This window comes from Urocitellus parryii, chromosome 6 (assembly GCF_045843805.1).
Source record: "Urocitellus parryii isolate mUroPar1 chromosome 6, mUroPar1.hap1, whole genome shotgun sequence".
Taxonomy (NCBI): Eukaryota; Metazoa; Chordata; class Mammalia; order Rodentia; family Sciuridae; genus Urocitellus; species Urocitellus parryii.
Window position 1 is genome coordinate 73,986,579 of NC_135536.1, and position 25,730 is coordinate 74,012,308.

At 36.2% G+C, this 25,730-nt stretch overlaps 1 protein-coding gene across 1 annotated transcript in view; it reads right to left on the minus strand.

The window, feature by feature from the left end:
* Positions 1-13,377: 13,377 nt before the first annotated feature.
* Ap5m1 (adaptor related protein complex 5 subunit mu 1) overlaps positions 13,378-25,730 on the minus strand; it is a 37,192-nt gene continuing 24,839 nt past the window's right edge. The window contains exons 7-8 of the mRNA XM_026384091.2: positions 18,508-18,605; positions 13,378-13,667 (exon numbers count right to left, since the gene is read on the minus strand). Of these exons, the coding sequence (XP_026239876.2) occupies positions 18,540-18,605 (66 nt within the window). The 3' untranslated portion in view covers positions 13,378-13,667; positions 18,508-18,539. The remainder of the gene's footprint in view (positions 13,668-18,507; positions 18,606-25,730) is intronic.

A 25,730-nucleotide genomic window follows, 5' to 3' on the forward strand; every position in this document is an offset into this window, starting at 1 on the left:
AAGAAGGATAGCCTCACTGAGGACTGAAGTGTGAGAATCTGACTCTCTTGAGGGCAAGCTTTCCTTCTAAAGGCTCAGTGACTGAGTCTGCCAGCACAAACTGACAGACAGTAGACACACTAACAGAAAAGGCATACACATTTATTAACATGCCTTAGTTACCTTTTATACTGCAATCGCCAAAAGACCCGACAAGAACAACTTTAGAGGAGGAAAAGTTCATTTGAAGCTCACAGCTTTGGAGGTCTCAGTTAATAGATAACTGACTTCATTGCTCTGGGCCCTGGGCAGGGCAGAACACTTAGAAGGGCATGACAGAGGAAAGCAGCTCAGGACATGACAACAAGGAAGCAGACAGAGAACTCCCCTCACCACTCACAAAATATCAACCCCAATGGCACATCCTCAATGACCCACCTCCTCCAGCCACATCCATCCTACCTGCTGTTACCACCCAAGTGGTCCCTATCAGGGTTGTACTGATTGGGTTAAGGCTCTCATAACCCAATCATTTCACCTGGCAACTTTCTTGCAATGTTTTACACATGAGTTTTTTGGGGGGACACCTCATGTGTAAACCATAATAATGCCTAAGTGCATGGGAGCCACACAAATATGAAATTCAGAGAAGGGCCAGAAGATTGAGGCTTAACCACCATCTTCTTGGGGCAGAGGAAAATGGGGGATGAAGACAGTTTGGGCAGGGGAATAAATGAATTTTAGTAGGCAGTAAGTGCATCCCCCAAACAGATAGTGGCCTGGGGTAAAATTCCTTTGGGCTCTAGATGTAGTGTTTGATTTTTAGTCTCTTCCTCTGTGATGAGTTTCATCTTCCTTGGACAATGACATTTCAGTAAGACAACTGGAAGAAACTATGTTCCTCTTTGGTAGATGCAGAGGATGCCTCCTGCTTCACTTGCTTCTCCTCAGGTACTCTAAGTTTTAAGACAGATGTTGAAGTATCGTTTTCTGTACCCCAATACTCCCAAATTCGTATTCCCGATGCTACATTCTCCTTTGTCCTTCAGAAACCCTGCAGACATCTCCATCTGAATACCTCATTAATCTCTGGCCCAGATGGAGTTCTCCATCTGCCCCCACCCAACCTGATCTCCATTGCTGTCAGTGCACTGGCCACCTAAATTAGAGTGTGGAAGTAAGTGGTCCTCCGCATCCCCCCCTGCCTCAGCCTAAACACAATCACTGAATCCTGTTATACTTTATCAACATTTGCAAATTTCTTCCCTCCTCTCAATTTCCAATGTTTTTTGGCCTTGGTACAGATTTTTACCATAGGCTCTTCACTTGTCTTCTTGTCTCTTGTCTTAAAAAGCTCCAGTCTATTCTGTCCAATCTCCACCTCCCCACACAGCCCCCTGGATAGAAGAAACTTTTCCCTTTAACTTTAAGGTTCCATTCCTGCTCTCCCTGGCACCACTTCCTTGGATGCACCCCTGTCCTCCAGTTGCTGCTGCCAGAATCCTTCCATTCTTTCATGTTCCAGACTTGAGCTCGAAGGCTGCTCCTTTTGCCTAAAATTCCTCTTTATTTTTTCTTCCTGTTTATGCCTGAAAATGGGACTTGAGTAGAGCCTTCTCCAGGTATCCTTTGATGACAGCTTTCACATTAATCTCCCTGGACATGTGCACTCCCACAGCACCGAGAACTATGCTAGCAGAGGTCTTGCCACCCTGTCTTGTGATTACAGATCATTTGTCTCACTTCCTCACTAAGCTGCAAGTTCTTTGAGGGAAGAGATTTGAGTCTTACTCAAATTTGAATTCCATTGCCTGTTTTGACTCCAACATACACTAGGTCCTAATCAACACCAACTGAAGGATAAATAAATGAATGAGTGCATTCAGGGAAGATACATCACTCACTATAGTTCTTGATTTTTGGAACCCATTTCCTTCATGTGTAATGATTATTCTTTGAAGCACTGTTAGATCATGTCTTTCTAAATATTAAATCCTCATCAAAATTTCTTTGCCATCAAAGGTTAATCTGGGAAAAAAACCAAAAACCAACTAAACTAACAAACGAAACACACAACAGTCAAATGACTTCATTTTTACAGATGAAGAAACTCAGGCACGAACAAGTTAAATGATACCCAGGAGCACACTATTGGGCCAGCTGGGATGCATCTTTGGGTTCCTATGTTCTGATTTGGTGCTTTATCCACTCTCTCAAGCACCTGAAAATGTAAATACTTTTGATCTTGTTTTTAAGGAAAGCATTTTTGTGTGCTTCTAGCCTTAGGAAGGGAACACTCCCATCTGCAGATAGCTCCAAGTGTATATTTAACCCCTGTCTGAATTGTCTTCCCTGGGTATTTCAGGGCTGGGGAATTAAGCAGGGTGCCTCCAATTTGGCTTCCCTTCGCCTCCACATACTTCAGAAATGCCAAGGAAGGAGAAGCTGAACTTCTCCCCTCCCCAGGCTGTGAGGGGAACTTGGCTTCTGAAATGGGATCCACTTGCTCAGGCAATGTTCCTTCCTTGTGGGTTTGAAAAAACAAAAAAACCCCAAAATATTCACATGTAAGTCATAAAACTAAAGCATTTGGTGCTGGAGGTGATGGGGTGGGTGTTCATGAAGTAAGATGCAAAGGTGAGAGCCATTTTCATCTTTTTTTTTTTTCATAGAAACCTGGACTTAATTTTAAGACTTATCTGATTTTCATGCTTACTTCTATTCTCCCCCCCAAATTCTCTATGTATCTGCCATATCTATTAAAATCATCCCTCCTGATTTTTCCTTTAGTTTTTGTGATCACTGTACTTATTGCTTATGGCATTTACCTATATTTAGCAAGTTAGTTTGACTGGGGTTTCCTATTAGATCAGACAAAGACAAGTTTATTAGACATTTGATTTATTTGAATTGCATTAATGTTTATAAGAGAATATTTTATAGATGGCTGTTAGTCAAATATTGCCTTTCATCACCCTTTGAGATTTTCATGTTTCTTCCTGTCTGTGATTGCTAAGGATGTTTACTTACCCAAAGAATAACAGAAAAAAAAAAGAAAAAAAAACCCCCAAAACATGAACAAGGGGACATCTTACTTCTAGGCTACTGGGTTTTGCTTTGAATCATAGATCGAATGACATTGTTGTGTGTACATGTGGTGTGTGTGTTTATATGTATGTCTCTGTGTTTGAGTATAATATTTGCACATAAATGTGTAAGTACAGCCATAATGTATGCCTGTTGGGTGTCAGATCAAAACACCCTCAGAAACATATTCTCTGTTATGGTCAGAAACAATTTTTGGGCACTGGGCAATTCCAAGGCAGTGTAATTAAGGTGATTAAATAACCAGCTATCTCTTTTTTTCACATCACATAGTATCACAAAATTTTTGCTTTCTTAAATAAAAAAGACACTGCAATTATTTATTGAAAACATCTGAATCAATTTCTTGTTTGCTTATCGATGAAGAATAATAAATATTCTAGAACCTTAAGTTTGTAATTACACAATAGGAAAAAAAATTTCTGGAACTGATGATGCCCTTGAATCCCATGGTGGGTGTCTCCCCATCATCACAGATTCCCTGCCCTCTACCCTACATCCTTCTCTGACGCCTCCAAGAATGCCAGTCCAAGCAGCCTCAAGCTTCCAGTAGGGGGTGCTGTTGTCTAATACAACAGCCTATTGTTCTCAGAATTTGGTTATCGCTTCAGATCATTTCTAAACTTTGCCCTTTCCCAAGATTTAATCTGTTTAAATTGATATTGGTTATTTGCTCTTAAGTTTACTGTGAATTTAATCTGTTACTGTTTAATACATGAAAGTGCGATTTTGGTTGCTGCTGCTGCTTCACTGCATGAATTTTCCCCAGAATGTGTTCTGAATATCAGTAAGCTTGTTCAGGAAAATAATTGATGATTTTATTGTTTTAAAAACAATTAAATATTTGATTACTTCAAAAAAATGCATGATGTGAATTGTTTGTATTCTGGAATCAAACTTGTATACTTAAGAATATACAAGTCTTGCCTAGAAAATTTTATTTTTCAGCTGGTGGAGATGCATTATATTTGCATTTTTGAGCCTGAATAATTTTAATTCCATTTTTATTGTACAAACCCAAGAGGAACATTTGCTTTGTTTTCACTGATTACTTATACAATTATTCTTTTCAGATACTACATGAACCATGAACCATAATATTATATTCCTTGCTAATACATTTTGGCAAAAGTATTTACATGAAAACACAATACATAAATGTAATGACTTTCTCAAATGAGTACATTGTTGCCGTGAAGCAATTACCCTTATTTTAATACAAGTAAAATTCATTAAATTTTTCTCAATTAGCAAAGCGACTTTTCCAAATGAACTAGTGAAGAAAAAACATTGCTTGTTTTATCCTAACCCAGCTCATTTGCCTTTTATTACCAGGTGCCTATTTGAGGATGAGAGAAAAAAAAAGAGAAGTGTTTAATTTTAATAAACTTGATGCAATGCTGACTCCTAGGGGATTAGGTATGGTTCTGACACACTTAGTTTCTTTTCAGTTAGTTTCAAAGTAAAAGTTAGATTTGAAAGCAAAAGGCTTTGAAGCAAAGATATTATGTTCAAGACTCTCTCATGTTGAAAAGTAGAACTTTGAGGCCCAAAGGAACAAATCCTTTGGATTGTAAACTTAATTTAAACAAAAGAATATTTTATTGTTTCCTCTCTCACTAAAATGTTGAAGTCTCAGTAAGTCTAATAACCATCTGGTACCATTTGACACAGAACAGTTGAGTTGAGCCCTCTGCCTTTAAGTGCAAATGTAGCCTTTTGGAAGCAAACATAATTAACTTTGAATTCACATTTATATAGCATAGATTTCAGATTAATTTATCTCAACCATTCTTTTCTTAATTAATTTTTAAGATCTGGTATTGGTTATTCATTTTATGTGTAGAGCAAAACATTTTTTTAAGATTAAAAAAAGATAATTATGCTAAATGCTCAAGGTATAGGATCTGTAAAATCTGTAGATATTCCTAATAAAACTGCAAGGACTAATAATATTAATTATCCTATATGTTGGGGTGGCTCCTACTTTTAAGATATTTAGTATCATGTATTCTAATTCTTGTAATACCTGTTTAGCATTCTTCAAATGGATGGTAAAACATCAATTAATATTTCTAAGGGTTCCAATTGCTAGTAATGTTTTTCTAGGATATGGGACAACTAATATGGTGTCTATCTTGCAGAAAGCTAGAGTGCCTTTTGGGGTGTCAGATCAAAACACCCTCAGAAACATATTCTCTGTTATGGTTAGAAACAATTTTGGGCACTGGGCAACTTCAAGGAAGTGTAATTAAGGTAATTACATAACCAGCTATCTCTTTTTTTCATGTCAATAAGTATCACAAAATTTTAGCTTTCTTAAATAAAAAGACACTCCAAATATTTAATGAAAACTTCTGAATCAATTAGCTATATACAAAACATGAACTTCTGAATGCTAATTATGAGGCAAATTATCAATGTATTTTCTTGATATTCCAAATAGGTCTTAACTTGATGGGGTAGTGGTGGGATGGGGTGGGTAGAGTCTTAAAAATTAAAAAAAAAAGGAGAAAGAGAAGAATATTCATGCCAGTAAAGAAAGGGCACATGGTATTCCCCATAAAAGGAAAGAGGCTCCTCAGAAAGATGGCAGATTGCAAGTGTAAGGCTGGGAATACACAGCTGTGTCTAGAGCTTCTGGTAGTGCTGAGAGTGAGGAAGTGCTAAACACACACACACACATACACACACACACACACACACACACACACTTACAAACAGGCAAATGAGGCATGAAAAGGGGTCATAGGAACTAACCTAAAAGCTCCCAGTGAACAAACCTGGAAATTTGAGTAACAAAATAAATAAGGCGGTATTAAATTATATCCCAAAGTATAAAATTAACATTCATAAGTTCATGATTGAATAAATAAATTAATAGGGAGAAGAATTAAATCTTCCATATGGAAGAATTCCAAATAATTTATGAAGATACTCACCACCACTCTTAAAGGTGGTAGAGCTTTGCTCTCCATCCCTCAAGGGTGAGCTGTGCTTAACCACTGACTTCTGATGAGCAGAGTGTGGAAAGGGGAAGTAAATAACTATGGTGGAGAAACGTGGCCAATACGATCTATGGGCAGCATTAATAAAATCGGTAAAATGTCATGTTGATGGTATGTCTTACTCCCAAATACCCTATCCCTAGCTGAACCATGGTGAGAAGCATCAGACAAACCCACAACTGAAGAACATTTTATGAAATACCTGACCAGCACTCCCTAGAACAATACAGTTCATGGAAAATAAGGAGAACTTGAGAAATTGTCATGAGTGGAGGAGGTTAAGGATACTTCATGAATAAATGCAATGTGATATTCTGGAATACAGTCCTGGTACTGGGAAAAACTGTGAAACAGAATAAACCGAGGAATTTAGATAACAGTCATGTACCCATATTGGCTTCCTAATTGTGACAAATGAACCAAGAGAAGTGGTGATGGGCATAAGGGACTTAACTTTACAGCTTTTCATTAAGTTTAAAACTATTCTAATATTAAAAGTTATTTTTTTAAGAAAGGGTACTTAAGATTCATTTCTGTTCCACTGGTCTTAATAGTTTGGGGAAGAAGTTGTGGGTGGGGAAAGAGGAGAAGCATGAATGATGTGTGGGAACCGCTCCCCTCCTCCACCCACACATTCAAACTTTCTGGATATTAGTAATCATGATGTCAATTGGGTTGGAAGAAGTTCATGTTTTGTATGTAGCTAATGGTTAATGTGACAGACGTGCCTGATCATATGAATTGGCACTGTGGTTTTAACATAACTTGGAGTGGTATCTTTTAAGAACCACTGTTCTGGGACTCCCTTTGCCTCTCCACTGTGTAGAATCCCTGGTCCACTGGATTCTGTTTTTCCTAATTGGCTTCCCCTCCCTTTCTGGGGGTTGGGGGAAAACAATGAAGAATCTTCTCCATTAGTTTAATGAAAAACTATACATAAATAAGGTTTGGGAAACTTGAATCTCTAAATGTCTCACTTAAATGATATTTTGGGTCTAGAATTCCAAAATGCAAATGACCTTCCCTCAGAAGTTGGTAGGCATCACTCCACTTTCTTCCAGCTTCTTCTTCTCTTTTTTAAGAAGTCTGATGAAACCCAGGGGTGTTTTACTACAGAGCTGCATGGCCAGCCCATTTTTAATTCTGTTTTTCCATATGGTCTCCATAAGTTGCTGATGTAGGCCTTGAACTTGCAACCCTCCTGCCTCAGCCTCCCAAGTTGCTGGGGTTAAGATGTGGGCCACTGTGACCAGCCAGTCTAATTCAGTTCTGAATCTTAATTGTTTATATCAAATCTGTTTTCTCCCTTTGAAAGCTTTATAGATCTTCGCATTGTTTTCTGTGTTCTGAAATGTCATAATTATGAAACTTGTAAAAGTCTATTTTTATTTATTGTACTGGACACAGCCTAGGCCCTTTAAATTCTTCATTTTTTTGTGGGAAATTCTCATAAATGGTTTTGTTGTTGACTTCCACTCCTCCACTTTCCCTGACATAGTATTTGGTTCTTCTGTGTTTCTCCTCTAATTTTTAAATTACTACGCTTATCTTTCTATTTATCCTTTGATATAATTTAAGATAGTTTGTCAATTTATCTGCTAATCTACTTATTGAATTTCTCTTTTCCAATCCTCATGCTTTTAATTTCCAATAATTCTTTATTTTTACATTTTTCTGAGAGGTTCATTTTTAATAGAATCTCCCATTTCAGGAAACTTATTTCTTGAAACATTTTGATAATAACCTTTTTCTTTTCTATATTTTTATCTCCCTCTAGTCTTTTGTCTCCTCTAAGCTCCAACTTATTTGTTCTTTCTGTAGTTTTGTTTTGTTGTCATGTGTACGTTGGAGCTTCTCCTTTAGATATCTAGGGATTCTTACCTGGTTTGTAATAATTAAGAGTGGATTGCTGGATACAGTGGCCCACATCTGTGATCCCAGCAGCCCAGGGGTTGAAGCACATTTATGGCAAGCCTGGACAACTTAGTGAGATCCTGTCTCAAAAGAAAAAAAAAAAGTGCTGAGGATGTAGCTCAGTGGTAGAGCACCCCTGGGTTCAATCCCCATTAACACACAAGAAAAAACAAAAACAAAAACAAAAACAAAAACAAAAAAACGAGTGTATCACAAAAAATTCAGGGAAAATTCTGTGCTTTGAATGGGAGGCTTGATGACTATGGGGGTAGAATGATTGAGCTGGTCTGTTTATGGAAATTCCCATCCCTTATTAGTGTTTCTAGATCTTTCCTCTTGGCTGGCCTGATTTTCAAAGATGAAACTATCACTTTGGTAGGGGATGTAGATCTCATCATCTACTTTAGGGGAGCAAAGTGGAGGAAGAGATGTTGGCAGTGGCTTCAATATTTAATAAGTGAGCATATTTAGCTTAATCTTCATTTCAAGATAATGTACACATCATTAACTGTTTCTAGAACCCCCCCCTCAATCTACCCCTACTCCAGTCCAGATGTCCTCTTATTACCTCTCTACAAGAATCAGGTACCAGTTTGCCACCAAGTAGGAGAAGTGATGGAAGTCCTATTACACCTTCAACAAGCTTTCTACCATTTTTCCTGTTTTTAACATTGTCTTCATATCATAAATACTAGGACCATCAATCCCCAAGCCTTTAGGATTCAATCCCTAGAATCATTCTATCCCCTCCCCCTCACCTCAGGACTTTTGACCTCTTTACCAGGTGAGGTGCCGGCTGTCCTGCTTCCACCTGTCAACAGGTTGTTGCTATCACCTCCCTTCTCATTTTCTTTGTCTTAATATTTTTTGCCTCTTTTTTTTGAAAAACCCTTTCTTATTGTTTGTGTGTATATGTCTATGAAGAAAGTTATGTGTTTTACTTGCCATTGTTAGATGGAAATTCAGTAGAAAAACCGAGACACGATGTTCTCTTGAGTCATGCAATAGAATCATTGTGAAGTCTCAGCTTTAATCTGAAATCTAGAGTTGGCCCTAGCAAGAACTGAGTAATCAAGATGCTCAATCATTCCTATGATTGAGAGATGAAAGGATGCTGATTGCTGGAACCATTGTGCCAGTTGGAATGAATAAGGCAAACTTCTGATAAGTGGTCTAAGTATATATGCAGTAAGATTTTTCTTCTTTTCTTTCACTATTAGATCAAAGAAATTAATTAAGTAGATAGAAAAAAAGAGAAACTATTTCTTTTTGCTGAGCACCTTTCATATAGTCTTGGGAAAATAACTCTTCTTTGAAGAGGCCTTAAAGTCCTGAAGGATTCAATAGCAATCATCTGAAGGTTACACAAGCAAATGTGTACCCATAGGAACCACATAGGTATAAATGAGATATATGGCAAATAGAGCATGAGATATAACATATGGCAAAATAGAACATGAAATATAATATATGGCAAAAGGCCTTTGACCTTAGGGTTGGGGATACCACAGAAAACATGAGGGAACTATGGGTAACTTGAAGGTGAATGCTCTATTTACAGTGGTTTCTTACTAATGAACTTTAACCTATTAGTAACTTGTGGAAATGAGCAATGTACATTATCAAGAGAAACTAGAAATACGCTTTTAAGATGAAATTATTCAATGATATTAAAATGAAATATTACAATATTAACATGAAGCCATTTAAATAATTTTAAACATTGACAAGTAGTTCAAAAATGATAAATACTATTCAGGCCAAGGAAAACATATTTGTGAACCAAATTGAGTTTCAATGTCCATTTTATAACCCATGACATAGTGTCCTATGTATCCTGGTTCCTATTTCAAGATTGCACAGGGTCATTCATAATTGTTATGGCAAAAGTAGTTTTTGAGGTTGACATTTATCTCTGGGAAATATTAAGCTTATTAAGATTGAAGAAAGGAGATTTAAAAATTCTATGTGCTCTTGGCCATGGAGCAACACTATTTTGATGCCATTTCTCAGCTTTAAAAAGGAAGGGTGGCTGAGGTTGTGGCTCAGTGGTAGAGCGCTTGCCCAGCATGTGTGAGGCACTGGGTTTTATTCTCAGCACCTCATATAAATAAATGAATAAAATAAAGCTTATCAACAACTAAAAATACATACACTTTTTTTTTTAATAAGAGGAAGGAAGAAAACTGCTAAAGATACATTATTGTTAAAAAAAAACTAAGTGAAGGGCTGGAGATGTGGCTCAAGCGGTAGCGCGCTCGCCTGGCATGTGTGAGGCCCGGGTTCGATCCTCAGCACCACATACAAACAGAGATGTTGTGTCCGCCGAAAAAATAAATATTAAAAAAATTCTAAAAAAAAAATAAGTGAAGAACAATATGTTTAATATGTTAACTTTTATGTTAAAATAGAAGCATATTTTTATATTTGCTTGTCTATGCATGAAGAAAAAATTTAAAATTTCATAAAAAGATTTAATAATGACCTCTGGGGTAGGAACTGTGTAGGGGAGGACAATCCGGAGAGGTCTTTGCTATATATGTTTTTCTTGAGTTATGATACCGCCTTTTCAAATAATTAAATTAAAATCTTATTCCATTTTAATCACAAATCCATATCAAACTAACCTAAGTTTGAAAAGGATATTTTAGCTTATGTGCTGAAAGTGTTCAGGGGCAGCAGCATAAGCATAAGACTTGGCTGAGTAAATTAGGACTTCCTTGCTTTCTACTTCTCTGTTCCTTTATAACTCCTCACACTCAACTCTTACCTGCAATTCTTCTTGCAGCATGTGATTGCCCCTCAATGTTCTGGAAAAATGGTCACAAGCTACATGAACCACAGGCTTACTTTGTTCCTATAGCTTGCCAAAGAGAAATAAAACATATTTTCTTCTCTGGCAGGGAAGTCCCAAGAAGGAGTCTTCGACTGTCTTGGGTCACATACCCATCCCTGATCCCGAAGCAATCACTGTGGTCAAGGGTAGAGTACTCTGATTGGCTAAGTATAGGTCATATGGAGATGTTGAGGTTGTCCTCACTTGCACTGTACAGAAAGGGGAGGAGTAATCCCTCAAGCTAGGGTTGATGGTAATCAACACATTATCTACTATAAAATAAAACGCTTTAAAAACTCCAACAATCCTTTCAAATCCCGTGAGTCAGACATTTTTATCTAGACCTACTACAGAATTCAGTGTACTTCACGGTGCTAGGGACATGGAAAATGACCATCAACTACCCAAAATTCTGCTCTCCATTTATGTGGGTTTGAAAGCTGACACTAGAATATGACATCTTCTTCTAGAACCCTTTGAAGTTGTTATTTTATAAAACTAGAAACACATCAAGCCCCTCTCTATTACAGACTGCTAGTTTCCTCTTGGTATAAATAATTTCAAAGTCTAGATTAACATGATGAGACAAAAGAAAATGTGTACAAAAAGAAGGAGCAAGGCAAAAAGCTTCAGTTTCAGAAATACTGAACTAAACTTTACAAACCTGTCAAATTTTTAGAAGATAAAAAACTCAATGAAGTTCAATATAAAGTCATCTAACCCAATGATGAAGACAAAAAGTGGGTTTCTGACTAGCCAGTTAGCTAACTTGTGCATTTTGAAGCTTTTTCAGTTTTTGAGGAGAACCCAGTATGCTTCAGGAGAGAATGCAGGTATACTCAAAAACAACTCTACCTTATTAAACATTGTGAAAAGAAGCAGGGTGAAATAAACCCCTGCAATTCTTCCAAATATCAGTTTCCCCATCTGTAAATGGAGATGAGACCTTGTTTTACAAAATTATTGGGAGTTGCATAGTATCCACTAGAGACAGAATGGTTATGCTCTTCCCCTCCCAAATTCATACAATGAAATTTTAACCCTTAATGTGATAGTGTTGAGAGATGGGGTCATTAGGATGTGTTTAGATAATGATAGCAGAGTCCTCATGAATGGAATTAATTTCCTTGTAAAAGGAACCCCAGGGAGCTCCCTTCCCTTTCTGCCATGTGAAGGGATAGTTCAAAGACTGTTAAGTTCTAAAATCTGGGAAGTGAGCTCTCATCAAACAGCAGCACTGGCACCTTGATCTTGGGCTTCACAGCCTCCAGAACTTCCAGAAAGAAATCTGGGCTGTTTATAAGCCACCCAGTCTATGGTATTTTATCATAGCAGTTCAAATGGACCAAGACAGTATACAACTGCTGCTGTATCAAATTACTACAAACTTAATGATATAAAACAACACGAATTTATTATCTACAGTTATGCAGGTCAGAAGTCCAAAATGGGTGGATAGAACTTCATTAGTTCCAGAATCTCTAGAGGAGAATTTAATTTTCTTGCTCTTTCTAGTTATTAGCTCATGGCCTTATCACACTGATGCCACAGTCCGGCTGGACAAAATAACTGGGAGGTTGAAGCGGGAACTACTTTATTGCGGGGCGGGGCGGGCTGGGGGGGGGGCGCTCAGGGGGAACTGAGCAGGAACTCAGGAACTCAAGGTAGCGGAACCCAAGGTAGCAGGAACCGCTTTATTGCGGAACAGCAGAGGTATATATTCCTAACTGATTACACACAGCTTGACTCAATTAGCATCATCTAGATACAGCAGTCAGCTAATAAGGAATCCCCACCATCTTAATGGCTCGGTGGCGTGGCCTCATAAACCACTCCTCCTGGCAAACTGCCAGGCGCCATCTTGACTTGATTTGTGGTCCCTAACACACTGACTTCTGCTTCCATGGTTATGTCTTCTTTTCCAACTCTGATCTTTTTACCTCCCTCTAATAATGATTTGGATAAATGGAAGATAATCCAGAATAATCTTTCAATGTCAAGATTATTAACTTAATAATATCTGCAAAGTTCCTTCCCATCTAAGTAGCATATCCATAAGTTTTGGCAATTAGAACATGGACAACTTTGGGAGGCCATTATTTTGCCTACTCTAGGACTATAAAATGAAATATCTATGAAAGTTCTTAGCACTGTGCTTGTCACATAATAGATGCTAGATCAATGCCAATTTGCAGCTTGTAAGTTTTAACAGTTCAGATATTTGATCATGCACTCTAGTATTAAAATATTGAATGTCCTGTAAGTCAGAGTATACAATGGTACATTCTTGTAAATGTCACCTTATATTTTTACATTTATGAATCTGGCCTTAGAAAAGATTTTTTCTATCCAAAAATAAGGCAGTATTTGGAGCTATTTTAAGCAGCAAAACATCCAACATACAAATTTTCTTCCATTACTGTTTAATGAAGACCAAAAGCAACCCATGAACTGTGGGAAAATTTCAAAGAACACTCAATGCCCTAAATAATGTTACATCTTGTAGATGGTGCCAAAGGATTAGCTTATCAAGAATGATAGGAGGTTGCAGGAGGTCAAGGTGTGAGTACCTGTGTTTGGGTTAACAGCTTCCAAGGGCATCTCAGGGTCTTTTCTGAGGGGAGGATCTTGCTGGTCCAAACCACATTCAACACAGTCCAGTGGCTCTAAACCAGTAGATGAAGGCTGGCTTTTAATGTTTTTCTCCTGCCCTATTGCACTCCAACAACTTCAGTGGCTAAATAGGATGCTCCATTGCTTTGAAGAAGATGAGTGGTAGTCTTTGAGAACTTTCCCAAATGGTTCATGAAGCACAGACCTCATGTCTAAACAAAGGTACATATTAAGACAATAAATTCTAGTGCAAAAAATAAAACACCCATGGTATCCAGAGGGGTCAATCTTTGCAGTAATGAAGTTTATATTTGGTATGACGGGCCATCCTTAGTAGGTGTTCTTTCTGGTTAATAATAGTCTTTGTTTAGTAGTTGCTCTCCTAGGAGGCAATGCTAATGTAATACTCACTGAGTTTTCTGCTGCTGGCTGGGAATTATCAATAGGTCATAAATAAACTACCACCACATAGAAAAGACAATAAGATTATATATACTCCTACTACCTCCAATTACAGTAAGAGCAACAATTATAAGGTTGTACTCCTACAGCCTCCCTAGGGAGAAAATGAGAGGAAAATGTTCCATTAGCTTAATGAAGAGAGCATGGCAGAGTCACAGTCAAATTTTCTCACTATTAGCACCTATGGTGTGCCCCTGCACACGAGGGAAGCTTGAGTTGCGGGTAACAATTAAACTTTTCTGACAATTAGCCCCTACAATGTACGGTCCCTGTACTCAAAGGAGACATTTCAAAGAATCACATTTACATTTTTCTCACCTCTTGCTTATAAAATTTGAATAAGTCATTTGCTTGTGGAAATGGAGGAAGTAAGAGTGAAAAGTTTATTTTACGGATGAGTGCAAAGCATCATGTTGGCAGTTTTGCCGAGAGCACAGGTCATCTGAATGCCCCTGTCTATAAAAGGAAAGGTTAAGAAAGAGGAAAGATCTGCAGAGAAATATTCACACAACCTAATTAGGGAAAAAGATGGACTTGGATAAATGTCAGTTATTTAGCTTCTGTGTTAGGAAGAAGACCACTGAAAGAAAAAAAGAGAGAAGTAGGCTTCACTTTGCAAAGGGCAAAGAGAATCGGGTTTGCCTCCTGGAAGGTGTTGTATTGGAAAGGGAAGAAAGAAGTCTTCTGAGACAGGCTGCCCTCGGCTCAGATTCTAGCTCTACCATTTAATCTCTCCAGGTCTCAATTTTTCTCCTTTGCAACATGGAGGTGCTAATAAAGCAAACTCTCATGGATTATTGGGAGGATTAAAAGAGAAAATGTATAAGGATCAACCAATAGTGCTTAACAAATGTTAGTTATTATTTTTGTTCATACTCAGCCTAGAATGTTGCACATTTGTATAGCATAAGTAAATTTTTGTGTGAAATTGAGTACTATCAAAATTTCCTCCTGGATATCATAATTCAAACTTTACTTTAGGTGATAGTGCATAGATAGTTTACTTGGTTTCCTCTCAATTTAAAAGGAAGGATATTTATGCAATTTGGAGATATACATTTGAATGCTCTACAAATTGTCCATACATAAATGGATAAATATGGACAACTAGTGGATCCCCCTCCCCACCCACACATATTACATTGTCAAAAGCACAAGAGACTTTTGTTTGGTCCAACTTTTCTACTCTATCAAGTGGAATCCTGAGGTCCATCATGCCTGTGCACTTCTGCTGTTGCTTCTGATTACCGCATGGAGTCACTGTTGAAAAGTGGATGTTCTCCTGTCCCCTTCTCTGGGAAGAACAAAACAGTTTTTAGAAGCTCTCTACCCCTCTTCCTTGGAGATGAATTTGACCAAAGGTGAACCTCTCATGTATATCCTTTTCTGTATTGTACCCCATATCCTCCAGCTCACTAGTTCACCAGAATTAGGACTGGTTCAAATCTCAGCTCCCTCAAAAACCCAGATCGCTCTCCCATCCTTCCCTTAAAACACCCTCAAAGGGGCTTCCTGGACTGCATTTCTAACTTCCAACTTCTAGTTAGAGTTACTGGAAATAAATAAATAGAAATATGAAAATAAGTAAATAAAAGCAAGTCAAATAGCAGACTTTGTCTTATGAAGAAATAGTATTACCTAAGATATAATAGTTTAACAAATATTAATCTTCCTGGGCTGGGGATGTGGCTCAAGCAGTAGCGTGCTGGCCTGGCATGTGAGGGGCGCTGGGTTTGATCCTCAGCACCACATAAAAATAAAATAAAGGTGTTGTATCCACTGAAAACTAAAAAAAAAAAAAAGATTAAAAAATTCTCTCTTTAAAAAAAAATTATTCTTCCTGTCTGTGGATTTTATTGGTGCTTCAGAAGGGGGTTTGCAATGGCAATTAGACTTTTAGTGTTTGTGAAAGTACAGCAGTTAAGATCTTTTAATTGTATCAAGATATTGGTTTGAGAAATGGAAGTACTTCATGTTCACCTGTCCTGCGATGGCTGCTGTCCTGCATCAATCAAGTATTGGGTCACCTCTCCTGCATGAAGTGTGTTGATACCTTTTACAGCGCTTGCTGCTCCTTTCCTATTTACAAAGGGTTCATTATGCCTTCTGCCCTCCAATTTCTGTGACCATTATGCATACGTTGTAAAAACTGCACCCCATTTCCAGAGCTCATTATTCCTTTTCCCTTCATTACTTCCAAAGAATTTATCATCATCTCACATACTACATATTTTACTTATTCATGTTTCTATTTTCTGCCCTCTCTTAACTATAGCTAAGAGCTGCATGAGAACAGGGGATTTTTGTTTATTCTTTACCTAATCTCCTCAGAACAATGCTTGGCACTTAGTTTCTCAATAGTTATCTCTTGGTAGAATTTATTTTAAACATTTAAATCATGACCCAACTTCATATTTATTAAAGGATAAATTATCAAGATTATAGATGGGAAAGATTTTTATAACTCTACAAACTTTCTTTCCTAACAATAAGCTCTATCATCGGGTTTACCAATATTTTTTTTATTAATTTGACTCTTCTCCCAAAATTAGGTGGCTACAAATGATAAAATTTGATATCTATATCTTATAAAAGAGGACTTTTTTTAAAAAAGAGACTAAGAGATGATCTAGTTATTTTGCCCTGCTCCCATATTTTTTGAGATGTGGAAAGTGACAGCAGATCATTTAGTTCTGAGGGGATTAGGTAAAGAATAAACAAAAATCCTCTGTTCTCATGCAGCTCTTAGCTTCATTGTCTGAATCTGAAGGGTTTTGTTTTAAGATAGAAAAAACCTGTGACTTTATAAAAAGATTTGATAACCTGTCCTCATCAGCATAGAAGCTCCCCAAAGCTTATGAGCCCTATGTTCGTGTCTGAAATCATAGGCAATGATTTTGGCTATGTCACAGTATCAGGGTGGACCATGCAAGTAGGATGGTGATGTACTTACTGTGTTTTGAGAGGTAGTATGGAGACCCTATAACCCACAATACAGTATACTCCCAATATCAAAAACCACACCATTGGCTTTTGTGCTAAGCTTTACGCACTCTGCAATCCTATTTGAAAAGCAAATCCTCTGAATGTTGGAACACAAAAGGTTCCTAATACTTTAGTGGGGGACACAGAGACTTTGAAGGGATCCCAGAAATCCAGGAGCACAGAAGCACTGAGCATCTGGGACTGGGGAAATAGCAAAGGGGATTCTAGGAGTGTACTTAAGAGGAGGCAAAAATGCTGTGGGTCAACTGAACTCTTAAGGCCAGCTCTGAGTTTCTTCCACAGTTAAATGAGCTAAAAAAAAAAAAAGCGCCTTTATAGTGTTAATGGTGGGATACGATGATGCAGAACTAATCATGTATGAAGGTACTGGGAAGCATATGACTGACATGAAGTTATTCAACAATTATTAATTTACTAATAGTACTCTTGATCTCCTTCTGTGATTATTTATGAACACATAGGTTTCAGAGTGGTGCAGCACTTCTCTGAATATTTTCTGCAGTTGGATATCTAGTATGTGTTGTAAATGACACGGTACAAAGCATGTTTTATGGGTTAGAAGAAATAAGTGTATTCAGTAATGTGTTGAGGGATAGAGAATCCCCTGCTGATGTAGGGGACACACTATACAGTAGTTAAACACAACAACAATACTAACCAGATTTGGCTGTTTTTTATTACCACCATGTGCCAACAATTCTAAATAATGCTAGTGATAAAATAATCCCCCCCGAAACTATCTTTGGTTGATCTAAATTCTAAACAATTCCTCTGATTATTATTGTTGAGTTGAAATAAAACACATCAAAGTTTTAGTTAGCACAATTTGATAATTTATCCTTTAAGAAACATTAATTTGGAGAATTCCCAATTGTACAGTTAAGCTTTCACATATAAACTCTGCTGTACCCACTCCTTTCAGGAAACACACTGAGAAACAATGAAACCTGCTTTGAAAGCAATTTTTATCTCCAAACTTTGTATTACATAATTCTGTTTTTAAACAGTATATTTGAAATTAACAACAGTGATTTTGAAGAGGAAAAACAACCCAAGTTATTCTATGAAGTTTTTGTAATAAAGACAAGATAGCGTGCCAACTCTATGGAGTATTGTTTTTGAGAAGTGCAGATTTTTAAAAAAAATTTTTAGTTGCAGATGAACACAATATCTTTATTTTTATTTATTTACTTTTATGTGGTGCTGAGGATTGAACCCAGGGTGAGGCAAGCGCTCTACCACTGAGCTACAATCCCAGCTCATGAGAAGTACAGATTTTATTTCAAACATCAAGTCTTACCAAATATGAATAATACTTCTTTTTATTGTTAACCATTTGCTTTAAACTAAATATAATTCAAGAAAACAACGGTGCATTGGTGGTATAATTTATTTGTTTAAATTGTATCTACATTCTGCAAGATATTTTGGTTTATTAAAATACACAGCTGGAGGGGTTGTGGCTCAGTTGTAGAGCGCTTGCCTAGCATGTGTGAGACACTGGGATTGATTCTCAGCACCATATATAAATAAATAAAATAAAGGTCCATTGACAATTAAAAAATATTAAAAAAAAATACATACCTGGGCATGGTGGTGCACATCTGTAATCCCAGCTATTTGAGAGGTTGAGGCAAGGAGGATTCCAAGCTTGAGAGCAGCCTGGACAACTTAGTGAGACCCTGTCACAAAATTAAAATTAAAAAAGAAAAAAAAAAAAACAGAGTCTAGGGATGCAGCTCAATGGTAGTGCACTTGCCTAGCATGTGCTAGATCCTGGATTTGATCCCCAGTACTGGGGGAAAAACAACCTCAATTACTGGTTAATGTAATGTTGTTATGCATTATTACAACAGACCAATATTTAGGTATAAACCCTCACTGAAGATACATTTATATAATTTAAAATGGTCAGTTTTTAAAATTCTGTAATACATTCCTTTTTATTTTTTTTAACCTGCATTATTATTATGAATACACACATATATATTCAGTAAAAAGCAATTTTCACTATCTACACATCTTTTTCTGGCCATCACACTTGTTCTTTTCATTACTACTGAAAATAATTTTGTCACGTGGAGGTTGACAGGTGTCAAATATTCTAGGTGTGCCACTAATACCCTGATAGTACACTGAGATCTGCTAGGATCTCTATTAACTACTTGCAGCCTTGCAAATGTTTTGCACCTTGACTGGTTGATTTTTCTAGTGATTACTAAGCCAATGAGCTACATAAGACCAATTTGAGTTCCATTTTTAACTCCATTAAAAGATAAGAATTTTTATTATTATAATTACTTTGTCTTCACTGGTTAAATTAACATTCAGTTATTGGGGTTGCTGTGCAATATACAATATTATTTTACCTAGTGTGTGTTCAAAGTAGTCTTGTCACAGAAACAGCATGCTAGCACGAGAAGCATTATAACAAATAGGTAAATAAATGTCTTTTGTGAATTAAAAGGGGGGTAATTATGTCAGCTGTACTGCATTTGTGGGTGAATAGCTAAAAATAATTGAAGTAAAAATGTCAGGAAATATTTAACATTAAGTACAAATAATCACAAGATTGTCATAAGAATGACAATGACCTCTAAAATAATTTTTAGTTTCCTTTGGTAGAGTAGTCAAATTAGAATAAGAAAACACATGTAAAAACACTTTTATTTTCTCTTCACTTTAAGCAGTCTCAGTCCTAGCCTATGCACTACAGGTACAATTGCTGTAATTTTCCTGTCAAAATAGATATTTGCTTTAAAAGACCCTCAAATTATTATTTTTATTTTTATAATTTATCTTTATGCTTTGTACAAATAGAAACCAAATAAATCCTAATATTGAAAATATTTTGGCTTTCTAGAAACATGTAAAATTTTGCTGTATGGGGTATGCCTATTATTGAGATTCTTTTAAAAATAAACATACCAGAATCTGCAACTGATCTTTAAAGTAATCTCTCTGGTTAACTACATAGTTTGCCATTCATTCTGACATTGTGCCAGATCTTTTCTGGGCATTCCTTTCTTTGTTAATGGCCTTCAAGCCTTGTGGCATATTCTTTTATTTTTTGCAATGCTAGGGCTTGAACCTAGGGTCTCACACTGAGTTACACCCTCAGCCCCAAACATTGGTGATTTCTTTAGCCTCATGAATATAAGGTGATTAAGGTAAATAAAAGAGTTTTATTTAAAAAGAGGAAATCATAAAGTTCATTTTTCTTCTGCAGCTTCAAAATCAACTTTGCTGGCTTCTGCATAGAGAAGTCCCTTAGATACTCTTCTAGCTAAGAGCTTCATTGGAATCATCTCTAGAGAAGACACATTTGAAAGACAACATGTATTTGAAGACATGAAATGGTAGGACTGTTAATTATGTCCCCAACCCTTAATAGTCAAACAGATTCTAATGGCTTCTGATGTAAAGCAATGATTGGTGGCAGAACATGGCTGTTTTGGGGCAAGAATGAAACCCATAATGTTAGAATTTACAAGGGAACTGGCTGACATAGACAGTTTTAGGATCATGTTACATTTTCTGCAACCTTTCTTTCTTAAATTTTGTTTGGAACATTATTCAGCAATGCAATGATATTATTTTGCAAAAATAATCCTTATATTTATTCCAAAAATATAAGGATACTAAAAATAAAGGATATAGTGTTACAACATTAATAAACAGTATAATAGAATGCAGTAGGATAAAATAACTGAAGCAAGAGAAAAATAAGAAAAGTGAAAGCAATGCAAACTTATTAAACAAACAAGTATATAAAAAAGTTCTGCACACCTTTAATAAAAGAATTTCAGCTTTCAGTTTCCCAGTTACTAAAGCAGAGAGGAAAATGATGTTATAAGGATATGTATGTATGCGAATTCAAAGTGCTGGTTAGCTTACCTAGATGAAATACTAAACCTGACTTTGCTATTGACACAAACTTTTAATTTATTTGTGCAGCAGTAAAAAATGGGTATTTAATCCTTGGCTTTCCTCTAGTTTTACTATAACAATACAAAAAAATATGGATATACAAAGCTATAACCTATGTTCAGCTCATAAGGCATTAAAGGAAGTCCAACAATGAACTAGTGCTAACTTTGTACCATTCTCTTGATATGCTAGCTCATTTAATTCAGGAACCAATCTTACTTTTTACAAATGAGGACTTTGGGTACAAGGTCTCCCTAAAGACAAATGACATTTGGACTGTACTATGCGTAACCATAGAACCACAGTATATTCTCCACTGATAACACTACTTACTAACTCCTCCTAGGATTTCCTGAAAACTATCTTAAGTAGAATATAAGAGTTACCTCTTTTAAATTCTCTAAACATCAAACTTTGATTTTCATTAAGGCCCAAGACTACTTTTATGCACTGAGTTTCATCCTTTGTATTTAGCCATTTACCACCTGAATTATTATTTACTCAATATTTTTTCTTTATATGAAATCAACTCAAAATTTAAGGATTTCATATTATTATTAAAAATATAAAGCCATTGTGCCTGCCAGAGAGAAAAATAAACTATGAAGAGAAATAATTATAAAAAAAATGTGAGTACACACAGCTCCTACAAAGCTCTCAGGCACCAACTGTATGTTCCAGCGCAGCAGGGGAAAGGACAAGGGGGACCCTTCTATGTCAGACCTAAAGTCAGGAAGCTCCTTGGGTGGAAGAGAATGGTTTTCAGTGGCAGTTCTTGAGGGTCACAGTTAAGCCACAATATCACATGATGCCCTTTCTCACATTCAGACAACAGAGAAACTTGGCACTGTGGCAGAGAGACAGCCCTAGAGAACATGAAGAAATATGTTTACTGCCTTAAGAAATCTGTAGCTGCTGCCAGAAGTAACTTATTCAATAGTACTAATTTGGGCAAAAGTGCTCATAGAATAAAATAAAATGTTCCTTTACTCTGAGAATAATTTTCTACTCTTTTTGGCATTAGTAAGATATAAATGCCCTTGTTATGAAAATTCAGATTTTCAGAAGCTAAATTTGTCAACTCAAATAATGTTACATCAAATCAATAAATCAAGCAATATGATATTTTGAAAAATTGTCAAACAATTTAAAAATTATTTTTTATAAAAAAAAGCAAGAAACCCCAAAAGTAATAGCTGGTACCTTGAAGCATTTCTATATCTTTCAGATTGTAAATTCTGGGGAAAGCATGCACAGCCTATCTAATTTTACATCTTTTTTCCCCAGATGTCCAACTCAGGTTTAATTGGTGATTCATCTTAAGAACAGATGATTTCCACACTAACAATAAACACACAATAAACAAACAAATAAAATTTGTTCAATGTTCCTGTGGACAAATTTTATTTTCACTCAACCCTACTTTTGGTAGAATATGACTGTTTTTCTAATGTGTGAATTTTGAGTGTCTCCCCATGAATAATGAAATGTTAAACTTAAGCAAACTTTACAACATCTACACCCACTCTATTCTACAGTCATTTTATTTACTCCAAGGACCCATGGAAGCAACTGAGTAGGTAGGTGTTTCTGTAATATAACAGCTGAACATTCAAAATCAGAGGCAAATAGGCAATTAATGTAATTTTGAAATCTAAAGGCATAGCCACCTAATTATAGTCAGTTCTACGAAAAGGCCATTATAAATCTTCAATATAGAAAGGAATGAACACCGAATATCTTTGCACTTAGAACTTGGTATCTTTCAATACTCATAGAAACCCCAAGGAACTGGGAGGAAACCAAAGACCACAAAGGTTAAGTACGTCTCTGAGACCACCCAGCTTGTAAACATCGAGCTGGGATTTGAAACCAGGCTTTTGTGAACTTCAAAGACTATTATTTTCTCTTTACCACTCTGCTTGTATGGTTAATGGAAATGTTAAAAATAATCACTTCGAGGTTGGGAATATAGTCAATGGTAGAGTGCCTGTCCAGCATGTGTGAGGCCCTAGGTTCTATCCCTACCCCCGCAACAAACAAACAAAACAAAGTAATCACTTGATTTCTTAGATACTGGCAAATCCAATTCATTTCATCAGTATATAGGGATCAAGGAAAGCTGTGCTTTATTGGATGAAGGGAATCATGGCCTATCAGGTTGATACCAACCCCAAACAAGTTTTACTCTGGTAAATAATGGGGAGCTTACAAAGCTGTAGTACATCGAGTCCCAGAAAAGAATTTTTAAGATGGGAGTGCCAAATGTTTTAAGGTTCACTGAAGCATGATTGGAAGCAATGTGTCCTGGGATGGGCAGCCCCAGCAGCTGCAGTTTAACAGGTTGGGCCAAGGCTGTCTAGTGTGTCTAAAGAGCAGTCACAATGGCAAGAAATTTTCTGAATAGTGCTAGAGATGGCAATTGCAGGGCAGATTTCATTGGTGCAGAATGCGAATTGAACCACTATTTGAGCAATCAAATTTTTATACACACATGCAAAAACCAAAATCACTTACTTAAACATCACTGATTTGTTTTAGGTGGGAGGACAATCTGCTTTGTTATGTACCTAACATTTTGCTACTTCACTGAATCAACACTAAGTTTCCTTTGTGTTTCTGGTGGCACTGGGAATACAAAAAAAATGTGAAGATGACTGTGATAGCCAAGTTTAAAATTTTGGGTGGGAGTTAAAGATTTGAATACTAATATGAATCCATCTGAGGCTGTTACTCTATAGAGTTTATATTTTTCTTGTTTTCTTACACACACATGGATATCTCTAAGTGTGTCTATCTATACTCGAAGGAAACAGGCAAAGAATATGTTCTAAGGGAGATGTTATAGTGGATGTGAACACCCTAATAAAATTTAGCATGTCAATTAATACAATATACATTATCATATCAATGGGTTATATTAATATTTTCTCGTGAATATTTTCCTTATAGTTCTATATATACACCATTATATCTTCTTCATTGCCAGTGAAGAGGTAAATATACAAGCACATGTGAACACACAAAATTCACTCAGAATTAGCAAGGGAGGTAAATGGTGGAGATAGTAGGGGAATGCATATTCACTATGTAGGAATATTTTTGTATTTGTCACTAAGTTAAATATACTTGCTTTCCTTAGAAATATTCTTCTTATATATCCAAACCCCGAATATTTGGAGGCAAAAAGGTTTTGCATAAACATAACCTCTTTTGTTGTTCTGTTACACCAGATGTTCAGCTTTCTGTGATTCTGTTTGTCAGTGGTATCTATAGATATGTTGCCCTGAGATGTCCTTCATCTACTTGGTGTAAAGCTTCAATCATCACCTCTTTGGACAGTTTGTGTATTAATGAAGAGAAGTAGTTTTCCATTATTACAATGCCAATACACTGCAGAAGTTATAATATATTGTTCAAAATCTGGGACTATTTTTTGTCTTTGTGTCTAATTCTGGAGTGGTATATAATAATAGCACAACAAAAGTATAACATTATGAATTTTTAATGACTAAATTAAGACCTCCATTTCAACTAGATCAGCAGTTTTAATTCTAAGCCATAACTTGTTTGTGTTTGGGCCTTCTATATTAAATACTATAAGTGGCATGTGCTCTTTAAATATGCATAAGGGAATTAATTTATTTTTGATTAATTTATCACTAGCAATATGCCCTTAATACCTTAATTCTCTGGGCTGGGAGTAGCTCAGTGGTAGAGCACATGCTTAGCAGGTGCAAGGCCCTGGGTTTGATTCTCAGCACTCCCCTACCCCCACTAAAACAAACAAACAAACGGAACAACAACAACAAAATCCAAACTGATTAATATCAGTTAAGAAGGTATAAACATTGTTGACCACTTCAACTGGTTATTGCCTTAGCAAAAGCAGAGGATTGGCATGTACTTTTAGATTCGAAAAAAGATTTTCCTTAGATGATTATGGATAAAGAAATATTTTTTATTAATTCTGGACATCAAAATAATAAATATACGATGCTCTGAAACTACATTATAGAAATGGCATATAATTAAATATCTGATTAGGAAGTTCTTAAGAATTTATAGTGTGGGATAATCTTTGGTAACTGTGATAAGCAGTTGAAATAAAGAAGAATGACAACTTGTCCCATGGTGAATATAAGAAAATAGTTTCTCAAAAATTAGCTCATAAGGGAATTCAGAACACTTAACTTATATTCAATAATACCTGAGATTAATTTTTTTGTACTGGGGGCTGCTGGTCAATAAAAATAAAGTATTTTAATCCCTGTTAAGTACCATGCTTCTATTATTTCTAAAATATAAAAATGATTTCAATGGATCTCTTTAGAAAGATAAAAACTAAAATTCTTTCTAGGTTTTTAATTACTTTCCTATTTTCCCAGTATAAATAATAAAGATCTATTAAACTTTTAAGGGCTGGGGATGTGCCTCAAGTGGTAGCACGCTTGCCTGGCATGCGTGTGGCCCGGGTTCGATCCTCAGCATCACATAAAAATAAAATAAAGATGTTGTGTCCACCGAAAACTAAAATATATATATATATATATATATATATATATATATATATATATATATAAAAACTTTTAAATGTCAGATGGGCAGGCTTGTTAGTAACTATCTTTTCCATTCTCAATTTAATCTTTTTGAGGTAGATTAAGGTAATTGTAGCTCTCAAAAGTTATGACCCTAATCAGATATCTTTTTTAATGCACATATTATATACTCAATTGGACACTAGTCAGTAATTTCACAATTGCTTTTAGTTTTTGTGATTCTTAGCATATTAAGGAATAGGATTATTTCTTATGCATTGTAGATCCTGGGAGAAAAGTTACACAAAGGATGTAGAAGTAACTGGAAGGTATATTCAA